Source organism: Panthera leo, chromosome B2, assembly GCF_018350215.1.
Source record: "Panthera leo isolate Ple1 chromosome B2, P.leo_Ple1_pat1.1, whole genome shotgun sequence".
Lineage (NCBI taxonomy): Eukaryota > Metazoa > Chordata > Mammalia > Carnivora > Felidae > Panthera > Panthera leo.
The window spans coordinates 3815185-3838668 of NC_056683.1; the positions used below are offsets into that span (position 1 = coordinate 3815185).

The 23484-nt window shown below is 45.1% G+C and overlaps 4 protein-coding genes and 1 long non-coding RNA gene across 5 annotated transcripts; 3 read left to right on the plus strand and 2 right to left on the minus strand.

Moving 5' to 3' along the window:
• The first annotated feature begins 3190 nt into the window (after positions 1-3190).
• LOC122219394 (histone H1.2) lies at positions 3191-5349 on the plus strand. Its single transcript, XM_042937636.1, has one exon. It carries the CDS (start codon positions 3246-3248, stop codon positions 3885-3887), a length of 642 nt encoding a protein of 213 aa, XP_042793570.1. The 5' UTR covers positions 3191-3245; the 3' UTR covers positions 3888-5349.
• A 414-nt stretch (positions 5350-5763) lies between these two features.
• LOC122219457 lies at positions 5764-10071 on the plus strand. The gene is made up of 2 exons (XR_006202373.1): positions 5764-6187; positions 8228-10071. It is a non-coding gene; the product is annotated as an uncharacterized LOC122219457 (long non-coding RNA).
• An 830-nt stretch (positions 10072-10901) lies between these two features.
• LOC122219412 (histone H3.1) lies at positions 10902-11396 on the minus strand. The gene has a single exon (XM_042937657.1). It carries the CDS (start codon positions 11386-11388, stop codon positions 10978-10980), a length of 411 nt encoding a protein of 136 aa, XP_042793591.1. The 5' UTR covers positions 11389-11396; the 3' UTR covers positions 10902-10977.
• A 726-nt stretch (positions 11397-12122) lies between these two features.
• LOC122219421 (histone H2A type 1-H-like) lies at positions 12123-12748 on the minus strand. Its single transcript, XM_042937669.1, has one exon. It carries the CDS (start codon positions 12710-12712, stop codon positions 12320-12322), a length of 393 nt encoding a protein of 130 aa, XP_042793603.1. The 5' UTR covers positions 12713-12748; the 3' UTR covers positions 12123-12319.
• A 299-nt stretch (positions 12749-13047) lies between these two features.
• On the plus strand, positions 13048-13515 carry LOC122219432 (histone H2B type 1-B). The gene has a single exon (XM_042937682.1). The coding sequence runs from the start codon at positions 13088-13090 to the stop codon at positions 13466-13468; it is 381 nt and encodes a 126-aa protein (XP_042793616.1). The 5' UTR covers positions 13048-13087; the 3' UTR covers positions 13469-13515.
• Positions 13516-23484: the final 9969 nt, after the last annotated feature.

A 23484-nucleotide genomic window follows, 5' to 3' on the forward strand; every position in this document is an offset into this window, starting at 1 on the left:
ACAAGAATACACAATTGACCGCATTGCGGTATTTCTGTCCTCAGTTTATTGTTGGCCCCCTTAAGACCATCAATTTTGAGGGGGAAGACCATACCCTTCACCTGAATTTTCCCCTGGAGGTAATTTTTATAGGCTTCTGGTGGCTCACGGGCTTGTCCCATCTTGTTTCAAAGCCTGAGACTCTGTGACCCACCTGCCAGATCTAAGGTCACTGTAAGGTTGACAGTCAAAAAGTTTTGTATCTCCCGAGTTTTAGAATGGTTTCTAAAGGTTCTGTTTTAGAGCACTTGGAACAAACCGATGAACCGAGCATCAAAGTATGCTTTTCAAGAAGTTAAAAACACAAGTCTCATACAAGTACTGTTTAGAGTGAGCTCATGCCTGGGTCAAAGAATGTTATGTCATTGACAAGGGAGCAAGCAGGATGGCAAAGTTGGGTCAAAGCAGGACACAGGAGAATGAAATACGCATTTAGGCAGGAGAAGGTAAAAGGCGGGAAGGCAGAAAAATACAAAACTGGTTAATGTTCTATTAAGCAATACAATCATCACTTTTAGGGTTGGCTTTTCTACTGAAAGGAGTTCACGTGCCTCTCTACTGGACAAAACACTTATTAATGTATCAACCCTCTATATGTGACTGTCTAATTTTATATACTTTGGGTGTAATCAAAGAGTAATTATGAAGTCAAAGTAACCTTTGCCAAAGCCGTGCTGTCCAGAATGGTAGCTGTTGGTCTTATGTGGCCAGGGAGCACCTGTAAGGTGGCTAGCCTGAAATGGAATATTCTACGAATGTAAAATATACTAGATTTGGAAGCCTCACGATGTGAAAAAAAGGGAATATAAACCATCATATTTTTAAAAATACTGATTACATGTTGAAATGGTGATAGTTTGGATATATTGAGTGAAGCAGAATATATTATTAAAATTAAACTCATGTTTCTTTTTATTTGTGTCACGTGACTACTAGAAAACGTAAAATTACGTACGTGACCCACATTCTATTTGTGTAGTATTGCCTTAGAGCATCAAATGACCTGCAAATGAACTTAGGCAATTTTCTAATACAGCTTGGAAGGACACAAAAAAACAGTTTTGCCTTATTTTTCATTTTTGGATAGCTTTTCTCAACATGAATTACAAGAATCTGGAGAAGATCAAGAATCTTGTTTCTCTGCCTTCTGGTCTCTACCCTGTGGCCAGGAGGTTGGGAGCAAGACTGAGTGGCTGGTGTCCGAATGACCTGAGATCTGGACGTCAGACTTGCCTGTAGGGAGATGTGTTTTTATTGATTCAACCTGAGTGATCATATTAGAGAATTGAATCACAGGAATCGAACTTATGTGCTGTTGATGTATAAATCAGGACACCAACTGATGGTGAGGGGAGGTCCAGTGACCTGGCAATCAAGATTCTACATTGCTATTTTCCTGGTGGGTACAGGACATTTCACTGAATTTCAAATGGCTGGGGGGGGGGGGGGGGGGGAACTCCTCGTACATAGAATCAGAGCAAAGTGCATGTTCTTATTTGATTTCATTATTTTGATGCCAAGATACATTAGTGTGATAAAAGTGCTTTAGTTGTTCAGACACTTTCAATAATTTCTTACGATTCCTATATCCAAAATCACGGCAAGGGATGGCAGGTCTGCAGTGGTTTTCTACGGCTGCTAATTCATCCATCACTAATCTCATTAGGCTGTTAATTCTCAGAGGACATGATCAGTAGTAGACACGATTTCCGAATGTTGAACAAACGTTACTCAGTGAAACTTACATGGAGTTATCCTTAGTCTAAAAATGCCTCATTTTTTTTTCTTTCATCACTGAACTTAAGTTGTATAACCTTTTTTGACCCCGGTCCAAGGCTGGCATCTTTAACACACATTTTCATGTGGCTGTATATTTGAATGGGAATTTCGGGTAAGTTGTAATACTTCCTTGGTCCCTAAAAGACAAAGCAAACTTTAGAATGGAATCCAAATGACCAGCACCAAAGGGCATGAGAAAGGGTAATCTTACCAACAACAGAAAAATGGTATAATAACTTACATGTTTTAGGAATTGTCCTCTATTTCTATTTAAAAATTTGCCATCCATTTTGTTTTACTTCGAATCTCCAGTTCATCTTATAAAAGTGTATCACATTAATGTTAGCTGCTTTCCTTCCATCGAGGTCGTCGAATTCCCAGTTAGAGAGTGTCCTTCTATACCATAACATGAGTTAGATGTTGTTACTGGAAGTAATCTAGAATTTTCACGTGCTGAAGTTCATGTCTTTATTGGAACATATAAAAATAAATAAATAAATGCTTGTTTTCTTTGGAAAGAGATCATCTCAATGTCTGTCGCTACCAAGTCTATTGAGGATTCTTTGCAGGCTTAGGGGGTCTCCCTTCTTCCCTTATTATCTCTATTCTTGAGGGTCAGACCCCCTGCCTTGCACAACCCAGAGGGGAACCTGAGATCTTTTTTAAAAACTGCCCAATTTCTCGCCTTTGGAGAAGTGAAGAGTGCCCCGCCCCCATCTACGAAAAGACGGAGTTGATAAAGAATTTCAGTGTCTTCAAATCTAAGATTTAAGTCTCTAACCCCCCCACGGTCCAGGACACCCCCCAAGGCCTTTGGACCCCCTTTCATCCAACCCTAACTGCTTTGGACTGGCCCGGGAATACTTGTCCCAGTCCACGGTTCCTGTGGGTCTGTGCGCAGAATTCACAGAGGACCTGTGTTACTTCCCTCGCGAAGAAAGAGAATTATCGTGAAAATTTAGGTGGAAACCATTTCGTTTTTGTCTCCCAAAGAAGGCAACCATGTGCCCAACCACCCCTGAGAAAAAGAACTTTCAGGGGCAAAGGAGCGAACAGGTAATTTAAGAGAAAAACAGAAAGTGGTCTCCCACCGTCCTGGACTTCCCTCGGAGTTGGGGGAGTTGGGGGCTCCTGGACGCGTCGCCTTTGGGGTTGCGGAAAAAATAAATGGAGAGCCCGGAGCCTGAGGCTTCTCGGATCCTTTTCCGACCAAAGCCGGGAGATTTGGTGCGGGGTATTTTAACATTTTCCCCCTTTTGTGAAGTGGAACAAACACAACTTGGGCGCACGGCGGCGGCTCGGAGCCTGCCAGCCAGGCGGGCGAGCGGAGCACCAATCAGCGCGCGCCTGCGCTCTATATATACGGCGGCCCGGCCCCGGCGCACCCACGGCGCTCTGCCACTTGTCCCCGGTCCTACAGCCTCAGCATGTCGGAGACCGCTCCCGCCGCTCCTGCCGCCGCGCCCCCCGCGGAGAAGGCCCCCGTGAAGAAGAAGGCGGCCAAGAAACCCGCAGGGGTGCGCCGCAAGGCTTCTGGGCCACCGGTGTCCGAGCTCATCACCAAGGCCGTGGCCGCCTCCAAGGAGCGCAGCGGCGTGTCGCTGGCCGCGCTCAAGAAGGCGCTGGCGGCCGCCGGCTACGACGTGGAGAAGAACAACAGCCGCATCAAGCTGGGTCTCAAGAGCCTGGTGAGCAAGGGCACCCTGGTGCAGACCAAGGGCACCGGCGCCTCGGGCTCGTTCAAGCTCAACAAGAAGGCGGCGTCCGGGGAGGCCAAGCCCAAAGCCAAGAAGGCGGGCGCAGCCAAGCCCAAGAAGGCTGCCGGGGCGGCCAAGAAAGCCAAGAAGGCCACCGGGGCCGGCACTCCCAAGAAGAGCGCCAAGAAGACCCCGAAGAAGGTGAAGAAGCCGGCGGGGGCTGCTGTCGCCAAGAAAGTGGCCAAGAGTCCGAAGAAAGCGAAGGCTGCCAAGCCGAAGAAGGCCGCCAAGAGCGCAGCTAAGGCCGTGAAGCCCAAGACCGCCAAACCCAAGGTTGCCAAGCCCAAGAAGGCTGCACCCAAAAAGAAGTAGGCTGTTGAAGAACGTCTGCTTCTGAAACCCAAAAAGGCTCTTTTCAGAGCCACCACTGATCTCAAAGAAAGAGCTGAACCTTCTAATCCTGTCCCTTTCTCCCTTTAACCTTTGGTTCTAGGTGTGGTTGGCAGCTACAGTTGACGCCTGCCGGAAAGGGGCGGCGGGGGTCTCTGCGCCGTCCTAGGGCTCGTCCCCTGCCCAGCGGCATCCCGGGTGGCCTCCCCCGCTACGGTGCGGAAGCGCTGTCCCGGAGGCGCGCACTCGCGCGCCAGCCCCGCCCCGCGCCAGGCCATCGAAAACAACCACAAATCAAGTCAGCCAGTTCCTCGGTCTCCAGGAATCCCCCGATTGGGTTGGAAAGCCGTTCAAAAGTCCCGCCCTGCTCGCGGGTTGGCCCACTCCTCCGGCCCACGCTTTTCATCGCGTGTTTTATTGGGTGGAGGCCGGCCTCTTGTGTATTCTGTGTACGTTTCGTTTCCAGGGGATTGATTGTGCCTTTTACGCCCGGTAAGTGTGTCCCTGATACCTCGGACACTTCCCATGGTTTGGAAAGTCCAGCTCGTGTCCGGGGACGGCCGCAGCACCCCGCCGGGGAGGAGACGGTGCGGGCGTCCGTGCCGCGCGCTCCCGTGGGCCAGCCCGCGCGCTGCGGTCGCTGAGGACCGCGTCTGGACCACCGCGCGGCGGCGGCCACCCTGCCACCGGGCGCCGCTGGACCGGCGCCCTTCTGTCCCTCGCGTCATGTAACTTTGCGCAAAAGTGTGATGGATTGGAGTGCATCACAACAACCCTTCGTCGGCCATCTTGTCCCGGCAGCGGGTCACCGAGCGTCGTTTTAGGTAGACGTCAACATCTAAACGCCGGAGATGCTTTCAACGCATTTTTGCGCGGTCCGAAGTCCCAACGGTTTCTACGCGAGTAACGTACGGGTAAAGCTGGGAACGTATGCATGTGTGGGGGTGAAGTGATGTCTCTAACGAAGGCCTTTAGTTTATCTTCACGGCGGAATCTGCGGCTTCTTTCATACTGATGGCGTTTCTTCTGGGCAGAGGAAAGTCCAGCGTCGTGTTTTATATTCTGGTCAACACGGATTTTCCTGAGACAAGTTCCAGGAACCGGGGCTTCTGGAGACCCGAAGCTCAGTTCTTCGCCCATTGCCACAGCGACTGATGTAGTCGTTAAGTAACTTAGATTAATTTCCCCCCGTTACCGGTAGTGACCACGGAGTTCATTCCTGCCCGCACCGTCCCTTCCAACGGAATGGGATACTTTAATGTTCGTTTTCATGTGTAGAAAGACCCTTCTTTGAGAGCACAGCGCACCCGCGCGCGCGCATTCACGCCAAGAAAGTTTTCCCATGGTTTGTTTCAATAATTTTTGTGTTGTCAATTTCACTTTAAAAGCAATTGAACCCCCTGTATTTTGTTACAAGGTTTAATAAATGCGTACGACTCTTCCATTTCTGCTTCCTTTCCCCTCCCCACCTCACTCCCGTTGGAGATGCCAACCGTTATCATAGGCTAAATTCCATGGATAGGTGGAGTAATCCTAGGTTTTCTACTTTGTCCTTTTAATCTTTCTGGTCATTTCTCCACTGAGATCATACTGTTAAGTATTGTTCACAGCACTGTCTTCAATGCTGAGAATACATAACCCATAGTAGGTACTGAAATAAAAATGGAATGTTTGAGAAACTGAGATGTTATAACACGAATGTTTGAGAAACTGAGATGTTATAACATGACCGAGGGAGGATAGAGCTCATTCCCTGTCGTTGCTCTTTTTTTTTTTTTTCCAGAATTTCCTGGTTATTCTAGTTTTTGTTTATTTATTTTGTTTTTCGAAATGCACTTTAAGATGCTTCCTCCCTCCCACCTCACCTCTTCACCCTTCCATTACACATAAACACACACACACACACACACACACACAACCTCAATATCCTCGTTTTATTGGGATGGTGTTAAATTTACAAATTAATTTGGGGAGAGGATGAGTTTTCCTGTTCAAGAACACTTGATGTTTTCACATCCCTCCCCCCCCCCCCAATATTTTGTACCTGTGGAGAATGTTTCAAATTTTCTGCAGACAGATCTTCATATTATATATTACCCTTTATTCCCAGATATCTTGTCATCTTTGTTGCTGTTGAAAATGACAACCTATGAGATTTTTGATTCCTTTGGGGCCTGGCACACTGAAGATATCCAGTAATGGAAGGGATCTATGCCTAGTGAATGAACAACCTCTAGAACAGTCCTGTCTATAGCCAAATTAACTAAGGAAGAAAGAAACAGGTGAATCAGTTTTAATAACATAATTTAGGGGCACCTGAATGGCTCAGTCCGTTAACCATCTGACTTCTGCTGGGGTCATCATCTCATGGTCTGTGAGTTTGAGCCCCACATCAGGCTCTTCAGATCCTCTGTCTCCCTTTCTCTCTGCTGCTCCCCCACTCTCTCTCTCTTTCTCTCTCTCTCACACACACACTCTCAAAAAGAAATATTAAAAAAAAACCACATAATTTATTTAACCTAACATGTCCAAAATATTCTTGCTCAGCACAAAATCAATGTAAAAATATTTATGAGAGATTTTACATTCTTTTTTGTTTCTCATATTCTGTCTTTGGAATCTCCATGTATTTTACACAAACAGCACATCTCAGTTCCTACGTGGCTATTTCAAGAACTCACTTAACTGTATGTGGCTCATGGCAACCTTACGGACAATAAACTCTAGAATGCCCTCTGGTCCCACATATCCTGCTCTTCTCTAGCCTCATCCTTAGTTTAAAGCTTTCGTATCAGTGGGTCTTCATACACGCTGTCCTCTGTGGACCTAAACTTTTTACCTTAAAGGGGGTTGACCGGTCCAAAAGTCATTGGGCCAATATGAACCAATCAAAAATTCTCTGTTCAAAAACTGGAACTGAGTTGCAGAAATTGAGGTGACCTGATGTCAGGGGCTGGGAGTTTCATCTGTAGGAGACACCAGGAGGTCTGGTGAATCAAAAATGCCGAATGGAGCCAAGGGCAGAGCACAGAGGAGAGATGCATAGAGCTTCGTTCTCTGGGATCCTAACGTGGGGATTCTGGGTCCTCTGAGCCATCTGTACTCCTGTCACTGGGGCAGGAGCCTCCCTTGGCTCAGGTTGGGTCAAGTTGCAGCAACCAGGAGACCCAATTAAGACACTTAAATTTAATCACAGTACTTGTGCTAAGTACTATAAGTACTTGTGCTAAGTACTCATGCTTTCAAGTCCACACACTTTTTAGGTTCATATACTTACAATGGATCCTAACATTGAATGTCTCCTGCAAACATATTTGTATAGGTAAAGGGCACCCTTTTACTATTCAAATGAAATGTATTCCTCAAAAACAAATATTTGCCCTTCTCTAGCAAGGGTGAGGGGAGAGTTCACTCACGGAGAGCTAAAAGTTATCGTAAAAACCTCTAATTTTGCCTAGACTTTCGATAAGACCTTCAACAATATGTTACCTTGATTTTGGCCCATTCCCTCACGGGTGTCCACAAAGTTGACTGGCTTAGGTCTAATACTGTAAGCCATTCATTAGACTCTACATTGGCTGCTTTAAGAAAAAGGTCCTTGTCTTGATTTTTAGTTTATGAAGTCTACATTTTATTTTGACATTATTAATGTTATCATTTTCAATAATCTACTTATTATTATAAAATAATATTGACAACGGCAATAATATATTCAAATAATTGCCCAAACATGGCTGACTACCTAAACTTGGCAATGATTACCGCATCAAATAAATTGCTGATTGATAATTCAACATGAAAATTCATGATCTCATGTCCACGTACGATAAAAGTGTAACTCAGAAATTACAGGTTAGGGGCTCCTGGGTGGCTTGGTCGGTTAAGCGTCCGACTTCGGCTCAGGTCATGATCTCATGGTCCGTGAGTTCGAGCCCTGCGTCCGGCTCTGTGCTGACAGCTCAGAGCCTGGAGCCTGCTGCAGATTCTGTGTCTCCCTCTCTCTCTGACCCTCCCCCATTCATGCTCTGTCTCTCTCTGTCTCAAAAATAAATAAACATTAAAAAAAATTAAAAAAAAAAAAAAAAAAAAGAACATAGCTAGTTAGTTTCTGCTCAGTGAGCCGGTGTCATTATTTTCCTCAGAAATACAATAGGAGTCATATAGGTTATTTGAAATTTTCTAGTAGCCACATTTCAAAAAGCGAAAAGGAACAAGAAAAATCTATTTTGAGAGTACTTTAACTAACTGTTATAGAAATATTATTTCAACAAGTTATCTAATATAAAAAATACTGAGATTTTTTTTTTAATTCTATTTTTCAGACAACTCTTTGAAACCTGGTACGTATTTTACACGTAAAGCTCATCTTGGTTTGGACCAGCCACATTTCAAGTGCTTCATAGCCATATATGGCTAGTGGCTACTATCTTGGATGATATAGTTCCACAGTAACTAAATACTGTGACGAAAACACAAGCAAATACCTGCTCTGTAGTTGAATCCAGATGTTTCCAAGGAAATGATTATTCTGAGCTGGTCCTGAAGCCCAGAGAGCATCCCTGAAAGGTGATGTTTCTTCTATGCATCGTATGCATTTCCCCTCGTACTAGGCCACTGGCCAGAGGACTCTCATAACAGAACATAGCCCAGGCCAGGCCACTGCATTTCCCACCCATCCACTAATCTGTGAGTCTGAGTGAGCCTTGAGGAGGAACTGGGTCTAACAATCCATTTCCAGGAAGTCTTATTGGTCCGAAGATATTTAGTGTGTGGGTTTGTTGTGAGGTTGCTTGTCAATGATATCTATTATGAATCTGGCCAATTAAAGTAAACCCTCTTGGGCTAATGTTCTTCCTCTATAAAATGGAGACAGTGAGAGAACCTGATTTTCAGGGTTGTATTAAGAATGTTCTATAATAATGCAGGCCAATCGGTTCATGTGCTACTTGACCCATGGAGAACTAGGAGACAGACTCCAACGAAAATGTGGGGACCTCTTCCATGGAACCTTCTCTAAAGGAAGATGATATTCAGCCCAGGCTAGATCGACACCATCCTGCAATATTGTCCCAGGGAACTCACCGCGATACTGAAAATGTTCAACCTGCTCAGAATTGACTTTATCTCCTCCCCACTAACTTTTGTTCTTCTGGTAACTCTGAGAATGGTACCACAGTTCAAAGCATCATGCAAAGCAAAGCTCTTTCCCAGAGGCCTAGAGTCATCCCAAACCAGTGATTCTCAACTCCTAGGGTGCTAGGCTGAGATGTTAGAACAGAGTGGTAGCAGGGCATGGGAAAGCCGTATATAAGTTAGAAAAACACAGCCAGTGATCAGAAGCAGGTTTACCCAGAAGCTAATGAAACTCAAATATTAGGCGCAAAGGTCTGAGAGGGGCTCTTGGGACTGTGTTCACTGGGTCTCATTTTTTTGCAAAATTTCAATGTTAAAATACTTTCTTCACAGCCAGTTAGACTTGTTGTCTATCGGAAGTTAATCTTCCCTTTCATTACAGTTCACCTTTTGTCTGATTATGGTGAGATACTGAAGAACATATCTGGATTTGGGTAAGAGAAAATGGAGTTGAATGTATTTGGGTAGGGGTTAATGAGATGAGCAGTGCGATTTGCAGATGTGCTCATATATAGTTCAGTTCTAGCCAATCTGAAGTAAGAATGGCGTCAAGGAGTTTTCTCCTGTTCATGGACAAACTCAGCTGGATTACAGACAAGAAGATGTTGGACTCCTGTCATTATATGACATCTACATTTTCGTAGCGAACGCGCTGGCAGTGAACGTATAGTACAGCCGAGTCAAGATTTGAAATGTACAGAACGGGAAGCTAGTCCATGAAGAAATCCTCTAAATTTTACAGCTCACGTATGCAAGAAGCTTGACAGGATTTTCTAAATTTGAAAACAGTCTTACACATAACATTACCAATAATGTGCTTTGAAGCTGAAAGTACTAAGCGATCAGGAGAACAAAACAGTTTGTGATCAATCGTGCTGGAGGAAATACTGAATTGTCTTCCTATTGTCTATACAGAAAATAGTACAAAATAACTTTCGAGTGAAGATGAAGTCGGAGTATGCGGTCAAAAAACAGGAAAATAAGCATGATAAGGTTGTATTCGAGAGTTAATAAAATGTGCTATTCTTCTGAACTTTGTGATGGCTATGGTTTTATTTTTGCAAAATTGGAATTTGGCTCATCTTTCCATTATAAATTTTCACTGTCTAGTTTTGTATTTGAAATTTTGAATTGTAATTGTTAAGAGTTGCCAAGTTGTGTAAATTTTAAGCCTCAGAAAAAGCTTACCTAGCATCAGTTCATTATACTTTTAAACTTAGGAAATTAACAAGGAAATTAACACTTAAGTGGATGGATACTGATCATGCTATTAGGTTAACTTCTATTATGCTAAGTGGACCAAGGGCAGGAATTACAGGAGATGGTCAGGAGCTCCTACAAACTCACATAACTAAATGTTCTCTTTTATTAAAGCCCAACCAGGTAACAATGAATCCGTGGAAGCTCTTCAGAGAATTGCACTACAAATGAGAAGCCCTGGAGGGGGCGCCTGGGTGGTTCTGTCGGTTAAGCTCCGACTTCCGCCCAGGTCAGGATCTCCGGGTCCTTGAGTTCGGGCCCCGGCAGGCCCTGTGCTGACAGCTCGGAGCCAGGAGGAGCCTGTTTCATTCTGGGGTGTCCCTCTGCCTCTTCACCACTCGCCCGGTCTCTCAAAAATAAACATTAAACAACTCCCTGGAGAACTCAAAAGCCAATTAAAAGCTTACTTTGTCCTCAATTTCTTGTATGCACGTCAAACTGGTCCAAGTTGTGAGTAACTAGATCTATATTCAACAAGCCGCCACGTGAATGACAAATCACTTAATAGAACGGACTGGGAAAAAGGGATATGCAACGCTCAGATACCGAACATGAAAAACATTCGTAAAGGACTATTCCCATAGCGGCTCAATTACGCCAAGCAATTAAAAGTTACAGGTACTTTTAAGAGAAAGTGTGGGTGGCTCTGAAAAGAGCCTTTTTCAACCAAAAACCGGCCTTACGCCCGCTCCCCGCGGATGCGGCGCGCCAGCTGGATGTCCTTGGGCATGATGGTGACGCGCTTGGCGTGGATGGCGCACAGGTTGGTGTCCTCGAAGAGCCCCACCAGGTAGGCCTCGCACGCCTCCTGCAGCGCCATCACGGCCGAGCTCTGGAAGCGCAGGTCGGTCTTGAAGTCCTGCGCGATCTCGCGCACCAGCCGCTGGAACGGCAGCTTGCGGATCAGCAGCTCGGTGGACTTCTGGTAGCGGCGGATCTCGCGCAGGGCCACCGTGCCGGGCCGGTAGCGGTGCGGCTTCTTGACGCCGCCGGTGGCCGGCGCGCTCTTGCGGGCCGCCTTGGTGGCCAGCTGCTTGCGCGGGGCCTTGCCGCCCGTCGACTTGCGCGCCGTCTGCTTCGTGCGAGCCATCTGAAACAACCAAGAACACACAGAACCTGGTGGGCAAGGGCGAAGTTCCCCTTATATACAGTAAGAAGCATTCTGATTGGTCTTGTCATTTTTCAAAAGAACCGCGCGATAAAACCATTGGTCGAAGGGTAATTAATTACTGGAGAGCCTGATTGGATGAATCACTCCACCTCACCCCTCTTTTCAGCGTCCAGGTTCTGTTTTATCCTTTCACAGAGTACAGCGTGAAAAGCGAGGATTTCACCGTGCGAAACGTAACTTTTGGTTCAGTAAACCTAAGTGGGACCTGAGATTCTCAATTCCTGACAGGCTCGAATGTCACCAACCTGCTGGGCTGCACACTTCTCTGAGTGCGATTGTCTTGTCTCCTTCTCCCCTAGACGTCTGGATTAGTTATTTTTAAGTAAACCTCGGGTCTCTTGGACTGCCACTTCCTAGGTCTTTGGTCATTATACCTCCCTTAATACAGTTTTCTCGTGTGGAACTACATGGCAGGGTCCCTGGATGGACCTGGAAGATAGCATGTAAAGCACTTGGTCTGGTAATGCTAGATTCACACTACACTGGACAGCAACAAATGATCTCGGGCTTCTTTGATAAGATGGGTTTTCCTTAAATTGAAAATTTGAAAATCCCGCGCGGCTTTCTTATTGGCCAAACGCAAATTTCCATTCTGCTTGTTATGCTTACATTTGAGCCCCTTTACTTTTTGTAGGTCAGTTCCATCTGGCATATAAAGTTGAGTGGGGGGTTTTTGTTTTGTTTTTTGAACAAGGTTTTGACGTTACCTTATCTTTTACAGATTCAGGACTGATTCTACTAACGTAACAGGCTGGTTACTAGCCTTTCATGTGAAAATATGGATGGCTCTGAAAAGAGCCTTTGATTAGCTGTAGAAAAGCGGAAGATCCGTGGTCTTCTGGGCTAGACTTTACTTGCTCTTAGCCTTGTGGTGGCTCTCGGTCTTCTTGGGCAGCAGCACGGCCTGGATGTTGGGCAGGACGCCGCCCTGCGCGATGGTGACGCGGCCCAGCAGCTTGTTGAGCTCCTCGTCGTTGCGGATGGCCAGCTGCAGGTGGCGCGGGATGATGCGCGTCTTCTTGTTGTCGCGGGCCGCGTTGCCCGCCAGCTCCAGGATCTCGGCCGTCAGGTACTCCAGCACGGCCGCCAGGTACACCGGCGCGCCGGCCCCGACCCGCTCGGCGTAGTTGCCCTTGCGGAGCAGGCGGTGCACGCGCCCCACCGGGAACTGCAGCCCGGCCCGCGACGAGCGCGTCTTGGCCTTGGCGCGAGCCTTGCCGCCCTGTTTACCACGTCCAGACATATCAAGGAAGACTAATTCACCAGCTAAAGACCCGCGGAATACAAAGAGACGAACTTGGCAGCTCAGGGAAATTTAAAAAAAAAAAAAAAAAAAAAAGTTCTTTTATAGGCAGAGCGGGGATGAGCCAATACGCCTTCCCATTGGTCAAAGTATGTTTGCCTGTGTATCCAATAGGAAGAGAAACTGTGTATCCCTCATTTGCATAAACCCCTCCCCTTAACGAAAGTGTTCTGCTTTTATCCAATCAGAAGTGATAATTCTTGAACCTTCATTTGCATTGAAGAACTATAAAAGAATGGGCTCTGGACCCCTCACAACACTAACCTTTGTTGTGGGGAGTGCGATTAGCATTTCTACAGCTCTTAGAAAAAAACCATGCCTGAGCCCTCCAAATCTGCTCCTGCCCCGAAGAAGGGCTCCAAGAAAGCCATCACTAAGGCGCAGAAGAAGGATGGCAAGAAGCGCAAGCGCAGCCGCAAGGAGAGCTATTCCATCTACGTGTACAAGGTACTGAAGCAGGTGCACCCCGACACCGGCATCTCGTCCAAGGCCATGGGCATCATGAACTCGTTCGTGAACGACATCTTCGAGCGCATCGCGGGCGAGGCGTCGCGCCTGGCGCATTACAACAAGCGCTCGACCATCACGTCCCGGGAGATCCAGACGGCCGTGCGCCTGCTGCTGCCCGGGGAGCTGGCCAAGCACGCCGTGTCCGAGGGCACCAAGGCCGTCACCAAGTACACCAGCTCCAAGTGAGTGTTTGGAGGCACAATCCAACCCAAAGGCTCTTTTCAGAGCCACCCACTTGATCAAAGGAGAGCTATAACTGCCATTCCGTGGCTGAGCAATTGCAAGCTTGGGCTACAGTCTTAAGGAATCCACTGAAGTGGTGATCCGTAGGGGCATTTTTAGAGCCAAATATGCGTTTGGGTGGTCACTAACTAGGCTCTCAGCGAAATAAAATATTGTGGCGCAATGGCTGTGCTGCAAAGCGCCACTTCACTTGTAAGGTTTTTTTTCAGCCCACGTTTCGTTTTCCCCCAAACTCGTAATACTTGGAAGCGCTCACTCCTTTCCCTGTGTCTGCACGTTTCTAAAGTAGACGGGAGTTTCCCTGCTAGGTAAAGAAGTGACTACAGCATTTCAAAATAGGGACCCTCCGCGGATTACTATTCCATGCTGCCCAATTGGGAGGAGGAGAGGTCCAGGTACTAGAAAGAGCCGGTAGGCGCACGTATTCCCGGAGCCTCAACTCCCCAGAACCTAAAGCATTAGGTAAACAGCGGAGCCGCCCGTGGTTCCCGTGGGCATCCATGGGGTATACCTCAAGCTCTCTGCGCACGCATTAAATGAAATTACTCTAGTTTCGCGTTAGAATTGTTTCCCGATGGCAACGGCCGATCTAAACCGGTTTCAGTTTTCTTGCAGGTCGGAAACCCGGGCTCCTATTTCCTGTGTCACTGGTTTCTCTGGAATGCCACCAGAAGGGCGGGAAGCACGGCCGTGCAGCTCTAGGAAGGACAAAGAGTTTGAATTTCCCGCGCTTCCCCTTCGCGGCACCTCGTTGGCTGGCCGGGAGGGCCCCGCAGAGGCTGGTATGCGGGTTGTTCTTAGTAAACCCTTTTCAAAAAACTGGGACTCCAAAAATGATGCTCAAAAGACAGTAATGATCTTGGTGGAGGAAGAGGAGACATTTGGGCAGGTCTGGGTCCCGGTTTGAGGGGGGGGGGGCGGTGTCAGATTGGGTAGGACTGAGCTGTTGACTGCCTGTGAAAAGGGGAGGGAAAGAATATTTTTCATCGGTTTACGAACACTTTACGTAAGGGCGATCTACAACAGTGTCCTTTGGATGAAGAAGTCAAATTTGAAGTAGGATTTCTTTAATTTCTTTTTTTTAAGGACCCCTTTAAAATGAAAAGTTAAACTTAAATTCTCTTTTCCCAGATACCACGTCAGTAGACTGCTGTGTATTTACTGTCTCAGCAGAGGCAACATATAGCTGTGAAAGAGACCCCTGTCTTTAAAATTCATTCTTATAAAAAGACATCTCCCCTCACCCCTCCCAGGCCCTTTTTCTTTTCTCTTCTCTTCTTTTCTTTTCTCTTTTTGTTTCATTTCTTTCTGTTTCTTCTCTTTTCTTTTCTTCTCTTCTCTTCTCTTTTCTCTTCCTTTCCTTTCCTTTCCTTTTTCTTTCCTTTTGTGTTTTTTTTTTTTTTTTTTTCTTTTTCTAATTATCAAACTCCGGCTACAGTTTAAGAATCACTGACACTTAGGTTCTTCCCCTGGAGAGGTGAGATCTGGATGGTAATATTATTTCCTATCCTTTTCAAAATGATCTTTTCAAAATGATCAAACAGATTATTTTCTCCCCATCTTGTCCTTCAAAACTTTTGCCTGCCTGCTTGCTTTGGTCCCTTTCTTCTCTCTCTTCTCTCCCTCCTGCTTCCCTTCCTTCCTGATATTTGATGCTTTACCTAAAACTTTACCCTTAATTGAGGAGTTCAAACTAAACCCCAAGCCTCCTAAACTCAGACCTAGGCCCTTTTGCCATCTCTCCTGGATACCTGGCTGATCTGTAACAAGTGAACGAGATTTTTTTAAAAAATCGATGCCCGGACCCTGTGGTAGGACCCCAGATCTATAGTGGGAGTGCGGAGAAACCAGAAAAATTTTTTTTATAAAATCTCCCCAGTTGTATCCGATAAAGCACCAACTTTGGACAGAGCAAGGCCAGCAGTCAAGCCATCAAAGTTAAATTCTAGAAGGGTTTATACACCCCCTTGCTTAATAAAACACCCACATTTTCTTCAGAGAGGCGGTCTCTGAGTAACAAAGCAAACGAGCAAAAAATAACCTGTCTTACCTTCCTGATTCTCCTTTCAGTCATGGAAAGTTCTTCCTACCTTTCGGTCCAACAAAGGTGACCTGGAGACAGGAAGAGCTGAATTTGTAGGGGAGAAACACTTTCTGGACCCCCTGTTATCTGTTTGTGGACCTTTCTTCTCTTTTCCAAATTCTCGGCCTCCCTCCAAATGAAAGGTCTCCCAACCCCCTCTGTCTGCCCATCAACCATTCAAAATAATTTCAAATAGACAAATAAAAATCTACTGTAATTCCATTATCCGGGACATTTTTGCCCTCAATCTTCTGGAAGTTTTACTTTGTGCAAGTCTATATGGACAGGTGTATAAATGTAATACAAGTGAGAGCATACCTTCTGTTATCCTTTTAAATTAATAGAGATCTTGTTGCCGGGTAAACTGGGAAAACTCGGGCCCTGAGGCCTCGACTGAGCCGGTCCCAAAGGAGTCGCCAAAGGTTATTGGTCTTGTCAGGAGAAAGAATCCAAAGACAGACACAGAACACAGCGGGCGAGGGACACAAGTGGGAGAGTTTGTTGAAGTGAAAAGTACACTGTTGAGATAGGAGAAGGAGAAAGCTCCAGAGAGACAGCCAGCTGCCTCCCTGGGGTTCGGGTTTCTTTCTTTTATCCTAGGTGTTAACTAGGATGTTCACTAGGGATGAAAAGCGGGGTTTCAGGCCTTTTTTTCCTAATTTGCTCAGGGGCTTTCTGTCAGTTCGCCGCCATTTTGGGCCTGTCTGGTGTGACGGGCCTCTCACTTTCCAGATAGCCGGCCACGACTTCCTCGTTGCTGACCTCCAGGCATCCTGTTGCAATGTAACTAACTGCCTGCTCTAACACTACCAGAAGGAGAGCTATTGTCAGGCATACCTGTTTTTTTTTTTTTAATCTGAAAGGTTTTTCTGCCGGGCAGAGCAAACATCTGATTAACCAAACATCTACGCTTACCTTTCTGTGAATTGCCCCCTCCCCTTTGAAGCCCCAGGCCCCTATCCCATTTCTTAGCTCAGGATGGCCTACAAGCTTCAATTGCCTGACGGCCTTCGTGAGGACGTTTTGGAGTGAAGGGGGAAGGGGGGTTCGGAGCCAACGTCCAAGCAAGAATTCTTGAAGACCTCTTTGGTGCAAAAAGGTGATTTAATTAAAGCAAAGGGACAGGACGGGTAGGCAGAAAGAGCTGCCCTGGGGCTGTGAAGAGTGACTAATTATATACTCTCAGGCTGGGGCGGGGTGGGGTTAGGGGTAGAGCGTATCTGTAAGGAATTTTGGAAGCAAAGTTTCTAGGACCTTGAGGCAGTAGCTGTTGTTAGGAAAATGTCAATTATTACCGTTTAGTGAAACCTCAGTCATGAGACCTTCAGATGTATATCAGGGCCCATAAGCTGAGAATATAATTGCCAACATATACTTGGGGGTTAAAGATAAAGGAGGTTTGCAAAGGAGTTTTTATGTGTTTCAGGAGACTTACAGGATCTTGAGGGGTTGGGGTAATGTTAAGCTAAGGCTCTCTTTTGCCCCCAGCAAAGTGTGATCATTGAGGCAGCTGAGCTCCCAGAGGGAGGTCACTCTGCCGGTTTCAAGGGCTTGTCAATGGGGTGTAGACAGTAAGGAAATTTAATTTTTCATTTGCCTTAGTTTCCCCCATCACCATGGCAAGCACTTAAACCCCCTTCCATCTTGACGAAGGTGATATTAGGGCTCCAGGAAATGGAGCCTATAGGTGTCTGGGAATTAGGCTGTGGATAAGACTGCCTTTTTCTTGCCGTTTACTAAGTAAGCTCTCCATAAACTGAAGGAGATTCCTGTCCTGCAGGACTGTGATCTCCACGAGTCAACCATCTGCTTTCTTTCCTTTCCCCTGTTCTTGGGTGGCCAGGAGTGTCCGAGGAATATCACACATATCCCACTTGGGGTGGGGGATGTGGGGGCAGAGGGGTGCTGTTAGCCTGTACTTTGCTCTCAGCTTGCCCCACACCCCCTCGGCTCAACCATTTTTTGCCTCATGTATTTTGCGAGGCTGTTATTTGGTGCTTATACATTTAGAATCGTATGGCTTTCTTAGTAGTTTGACCCTTTTATTGGTCTGTAGTATCCCTTTCTATCTCTGGTAACTTTCTTTGCTCTGGTTTACTTATCTGATTAGGAGAGGCAATCCTGATTCCTTTTGTTGATATTTGTATGGTTTCGCTTCTCCTACCCTTTAATTTCAACCTGCGTGTGTAGTTCTATTTCAGGTGAGTTCCTTGTAGACAGTGAAGGGGGACATTATTTGCCACCCTAAAATATACCTCTTTGGTGTAAGGATTACCTTGAGTGGATTATTTATTTCTTTAAATAGCAGACATTTAAAAAGCTTTGAAACCCCAGTAGAAGTTAGTCATTTGTGAGAGAAGTTTACATTTACCAGGGAAATCTGCATTTGTAAGAGTGTTTCCCTCTCTGTACTGGGAAAAGGATGACTAAAACTAGGGGGACCCATTGGAGAAGGCAAAGATTTAAATCTGCGTAAAGATTTAAATCTGGTCAAAGATTTAACCATATCCGGTTAAATGTGCTTTGCCTGGTAACTTCCCAGAACTGGCCCCCCACCCCCACCCTCAACATCTTTTGTGTTTAGCTGGAGATTGTATTTAAGGCAGTGGCTTGGGCCATTTGGGGCATTACTCAATACTTCCTGGATCTCTCCCTTGTATACAGGAGGTACACATGTTATTAAATCTCAGTTTGTTTTTCTCCTGGTAATCCTTTATTCCAACAATAAGGGGGGTCTCAGCCAATAACCTAGAAGGGTAGAGGGAAAATTATTTTTCCTCCCCTATAACAGCGTACATTTGCAGCACATTTTTATCCACTCAGCCAATCTCTGTTTTTTAATGGATGCATTTAGATCATATGTATTTGGTGCAATTAATTGACATTGATGGGGTTCAGGACCTACTACCCCAAAAGATGGCACCTTGACATACTGAATATCTTAAGCCAAAGGAGTTTGGGAAAACAGCAAAAGCAAGAAGTTCACTTTGACCTCCTCTTCCCTAAAGACAGGATTAGGGAAACATGCTTATTACCAGAAACAGGGAATTTAGGGCCATGAAAGCTGTATGAACAAACCTTGTTACTTTTTCACCATTTACTACCCATTGCCCAAACCCCTTTGTCTTTTCAGTCCTTTACAAAGATATTTCATTGTAAAAGCTTCCTACTCTGGTCACTTTAGGTTTTCATTTTTTTTTAGGAAGGCTCCCAAGTACGTGTAAAAGTTCTAATAAAATGTGTATGCTTTTCTCCTGCTAATTTATCTTTGGCAGTTTCATTATCAGACCTAGCAAGGAGCCCTAAAAGGGTTGGGGAAAAATTCTTCTCCCATACATGTTAGGCCTTAAGTTTGCCATTTTAGTTTTTGTTTTCTGGTGGGTTTTTTTTGTCTGTTTGTTTGTTTCTTTTCCCCCTCACTGTTACCCACTTTTTGTTTTCTAGGTCTGGCTTTCCTGTGGGCTACTTGAGTATTTTCTTTAGACAATTTGATTCTGATTCATTTATTGTCTTTGGATAGTTTTTTAGTGGTTGCTCTAGGTATCACATACATATAACATCACAGTCCGCTGGTATCTACATGTTACCAGTTGAACTGTACCAAGCTTCTCTCCTTTTAAATCATTTACCCTCCCTTGTTTATAATTATCTGAAATATTTCCTCTCTATATGTTGAGAACCACATCAGATAATATTAGAAATTTAGCCTCTAAACATACTTTAGAAGATTCAAGACAATTGCGTTTACCCATATTTCTTTTTGTTGTTCTTCCTTGTTAATGTTCCAAAAATATTATATCATTTCTTTCTTTCCCCCCCCCCCCCCCCCCCAAACTCCCTTTTGCCATTCTTCTATGGATAGATAACACTGGCAGCAAATTCTCATGCTTTACTTTATCTGAGAACGACTTTATTTCCCTGCTAATTTCTCAAGGACGTGAAATTCAGAGGGACAGTATCAGTTCTTCCCTTTTAGCTCTTAAAAATATGTGACCCTTCCTTTTGGTATGTGGTTTCTGATGACAAATCTGCTACCATTTGAGTTGATTTTTCCCTTTTACATGGGTTTTGTTTCTCTTGCTGTGTGTGTGTCTGTGTGTGTGTATATTTGTGTCTTTAATTTTCATAGGTTTGATTATGTGTTTGGGTTTATTCCACTTGGGGTTTGTGGAGCTTCCTAAATCTGTAGGTTTATGTCTTTTGTCAAATTTAGAAATTTTTGGTTATTATTTCTTCAAATATACTTTTCCAACACCACCCTCTTTTCTCCTCTCCTTTTGGTCCTCTGAAGACAAGAATGTTACATCTTTTGTCATCATTCTACATGTCTCTGATGTTCATTTCTCTCCCCAGTCTATTCTCTCTCCGTTGTTCAAATTGGGCAATTTCTATTTTTCAATCTTCAGATTCACTGTTTTGTCCCTATCTTCTCCATTCTGCCGTTGACCCCATCCACGACCCCATCCATGGAGCTTGTTATTTCAGGCATTGTATTTTTCAGTTCTAAAACTTGAATTGGGTTCTTCTTTTATTTCTATGCTGAGGCTTTCCCATCTTTCACTTGTTTCGCGTGTGTCTGTCATTGCTCATTGAAGTATTTTTACGATGGTTGCTTTAAAATCCTAGGTGGATAGTTCCAACATGCCGAGAGGGGAGAAGTGCCCCATCGTTGCCGAGAAGGGTGGAAGTCCAGGATCCCCATGTGGCCTCTGAGGGAGTTTGAAGTGGGGTTCATGAGCAAACGGCCAAGGAAGAATTCTTGAGATGTCTTCAGCACAAAAAGGCGACTTTATGAAAGCACGAGGACAGGACCCGTGGGCAGGAAGAGCTGCACGGGGGTTGGGAGGAGTGACTGATTATACTTTGCAAGTTTCACCGTAAGTCTCCAAGGAATTTCTGGATGCTGAAAGCAGGGTCTCACAGGACCATTCAGCTATTGTCCAGACCAGGTTGCTTTTAGTTTTTAAGGAAGTGTTAACAGTAAGGCATCAAGGCAGCCATGAACTTCTTGAGGGGTGTTACACCTGCAGGTGTCTGACATCCAGCAGTGGGCTGCAGGCCATAAGGGAATGGAAGTTAAGCTACATTTTTCTTGCCTTTGTTTCCCTCGTCAGCCTCCACAGAAACCTTATAGGTGGGGAGTGGGGTGGGGGGGAGATGCAGGATGTTTTCCATGGTGTTTGGCTGGAGGAGAGTAGTTACTTCTTAAGTTCTCCACTTTCTAGGTGGACCTTTGGTCTTTTGGCTAGAGATAACAGGGTTTTCTGGTTTTGTGTCTTTATTGTTGTTGTTCGTTTGCCTTCCTTGGCATTTCTAGATTGCCAGCTTCTTCAGCACCACATCCAGGATAGATGAGGTAAAAAGAAAACCCAGGGAACACACAACATCTTGTTCCTCAACTTTCAAGGTCACTTAGCCAGCCTACCTTCTCGACACCCTTTGGCAGTCTTATGTTTAACGTATATGGGAGGTTCCGGGTTGCTAGTTGTACTTCGCAGAAAGAATAGGGAGAAGTGTGTTTTACTTCACCTTGGTCCAGAAATAGAAGTTTTTATGCTTTTGAAAAATTTTTATACATTGCTTCTATGTGACGTAAGAGAGGTTTCCAGCTACTATTTTCAAACTTATTTCCACAAAGAACACATCCTGCGTATTAAATAGATATTTACACTTAGTAGATTAAAAAAAAATTGAATATAATCATTCTCTTTTTAAAAAGTGGCTTTTGGAGGACTGGAGATGACTGGCTTTATAAGAATTCTGTCAGATGAGTACAACGTACAGATCCGGATCAAGTCAACTTGAGCTTTCTTTCAAGATTTCTGGTCATTGTTAGGTTCTTTTTTAAAATGAGGGATCCTTATGCCTCCTGTCTGTAACCAGTGTTCTATAATGTGCGTAATGTAAACAGCAGGTGGCCCTCAGAATAAATTAATGAATTAAAAGCACTTACAGCTGTAACTCTTGCCGTGTTCAGGTGAGTGACAGTCTACTCTAGGACATACTCTTGCAAATGCTTCCATTTGTCGGGGAAGAACAACTTGTCTTGACCCTACACTCATAGGGTCTCCAACTCGGTCTAGGAATTCAACTGACATAGACAAATTAATGGGATAAAAGCCTACAAGTTATAATTATTACTTTTTGTTTACATGCACATGGGAGTTTTCACAAGAAAAACGAAAATCCAAAGAAGCTCTAAGAAGCTAATGCTTCTATACTGTGTTGGACAAAGAAGGGTAACTTAAGAAAATGTCACCGGCGAAGGGGCTGGGACTAGGGGAGTTAACTGGGAGATGATGTTTGTTTACACAGATTTCTCTGAGCCTCAACTTCCTGTCCTTTGCGAGAAGAATGACTCTTTGCTTCTGGTAGAGGGAGGACCTCTTTAAGGAAAAGAAGGTAGACAGTGAGACTGTCCCTGCTGTTGCTCTTTTCTTTTAACTCAAACTACTCAATGTGCCAGAGCTGCATATTTTGGGATGGCATGTTCTGGACTTCATCAACAATAACCTCAATGTCGGCTAGTTTTTCTCAAGGGTATTTAAGGCACATTATACTTTTTTTTATTTGTATCGAGCAAAGAACAGATATTTACTTCCTTTCATTGTCATACAAAACAATATGCATCAAAGTGTCCTCTCCAGGCAGTAGAGTTGTTACTGAGGAAATTACTTTTCTCTCACATTGTCGTGGAAGCGTTTACCCCCACCGTCTCTCTCCCCAACATCTGCCCTGCACGTTATTTTTCAGTCAAATGCCTAGAATTTGCCAATTTTGAGAACGTGCTGATAGGGTTTCATCAAGCTGTTCTACTGTTGCAGACAGTTGTAGTGTTGTGTTTGCTGACTTGCGTGACGCAGGGTCACCTAGATGACCGGAAGCCTTCTCGTCCCCGATCTGATAGAGTACGGGTTCCTGATGCTGTGAATGTCTGTACTCCAACTTCTATTCTGTGGTTTTGAAGCAGGCTTTAATCTTGCCTCCTATTTTACCTAGCATTCTACATACCCCTTCCTCCATCCAAAGTGACCTACTTTATTCCGGAAATTAGAACAGTCCTACCTCTGGCCCTCGGCTCCTGACATTCCCTTGGCTTTGGATGCACGTGGGCTTTTATGGGAGCATTTACTCTTCCTGCTTGGCTAGCTTCTTCACCGCTTTCAGGTTTGAACTCAAACCTGAAACTCATACCCGAATTCATACCCTCCTGGTGACGCTCTCCCTGACCATCCCCGTGTGTCTCAGATATGCCCTTTTCCTACTTTGTCTCCATGCCGCTCGTCACCAAAAACCGCACTGTCCTCTTCTGTGCATTTAGCCCATTGTGCACCTCGCCACGCTAGGAGGGCGTCACCGCAAGGGTACAGTTTTCTATCTGCCATGGACACTGCCATGTTCCGTGGACCTGGAACTCTCTGGCATTTAGTCGGTATTCAATGAGTATGTGTGGAATGAATGCTGAATACTCACCTCCCTCATGAACTCTCTTGACCCTTCTGATTCGCAGTGATGACCCCTCTCTGCCACCCATTCTCATATTCCTGATTGCTCACACCTTCATTTTTGGAGGCAGAATATCCTGTACTATTTAATCTTCAGACATACAGTCCTTCTCTTTTCAAAAAGTGCCAAGTGTTTGAGGCAGGATTTGAGACCTTCTACATCTTCATCTTGCAAAGACATTGAGCCTGTGGTTGTTGTTTACTGCTGTCATTGACACTGAAGATAACGATGAAAAATTAAAAGGAGAGTGAATATTGTCAAGAGAAAGAGTCCTAAGTGTCTGAAGACTTAAGAGAAGGCGAAAAAAAAAATGGAAGATGCACATCTTGACTCTCCTGCCTGGTTCCCTGGATCAAAGGATGCTTCTCTG

Excerpts from the sequence above, each read along its gene's own strand:
- LOC122219421 (XM_042937669.1), bottom strand. The coding sequence starts at position 12,712 with ATGTCTGGACGTGGTAAACAGGGCGGCAAGGCTCGCGCCAAGGCCAAG.
- LOC122219432 (XM_042937682.1), top strand. The coding sequence starts at position 13,088 with ATGCCTGAGCCCTCCAAATCTGCTCCTGCCCCGAAGAAGGGCTCCAAG.
- LOC122219394 (XM_042937636.1), top strand. The coding sequence starts at position 3,246 with ATGTCGGAGACCGCTCCCGCCGCTCCTGCCGCCGCGCCCCCCGCGGAG.
- LOC122219412 (XM_042937657.1), bottom strand. The coding sequence starts at position 11,388 with ATGGCTCGCACGAAGCAGACGGCGCGCAAGTCGACGGGCGGCAAGGCC.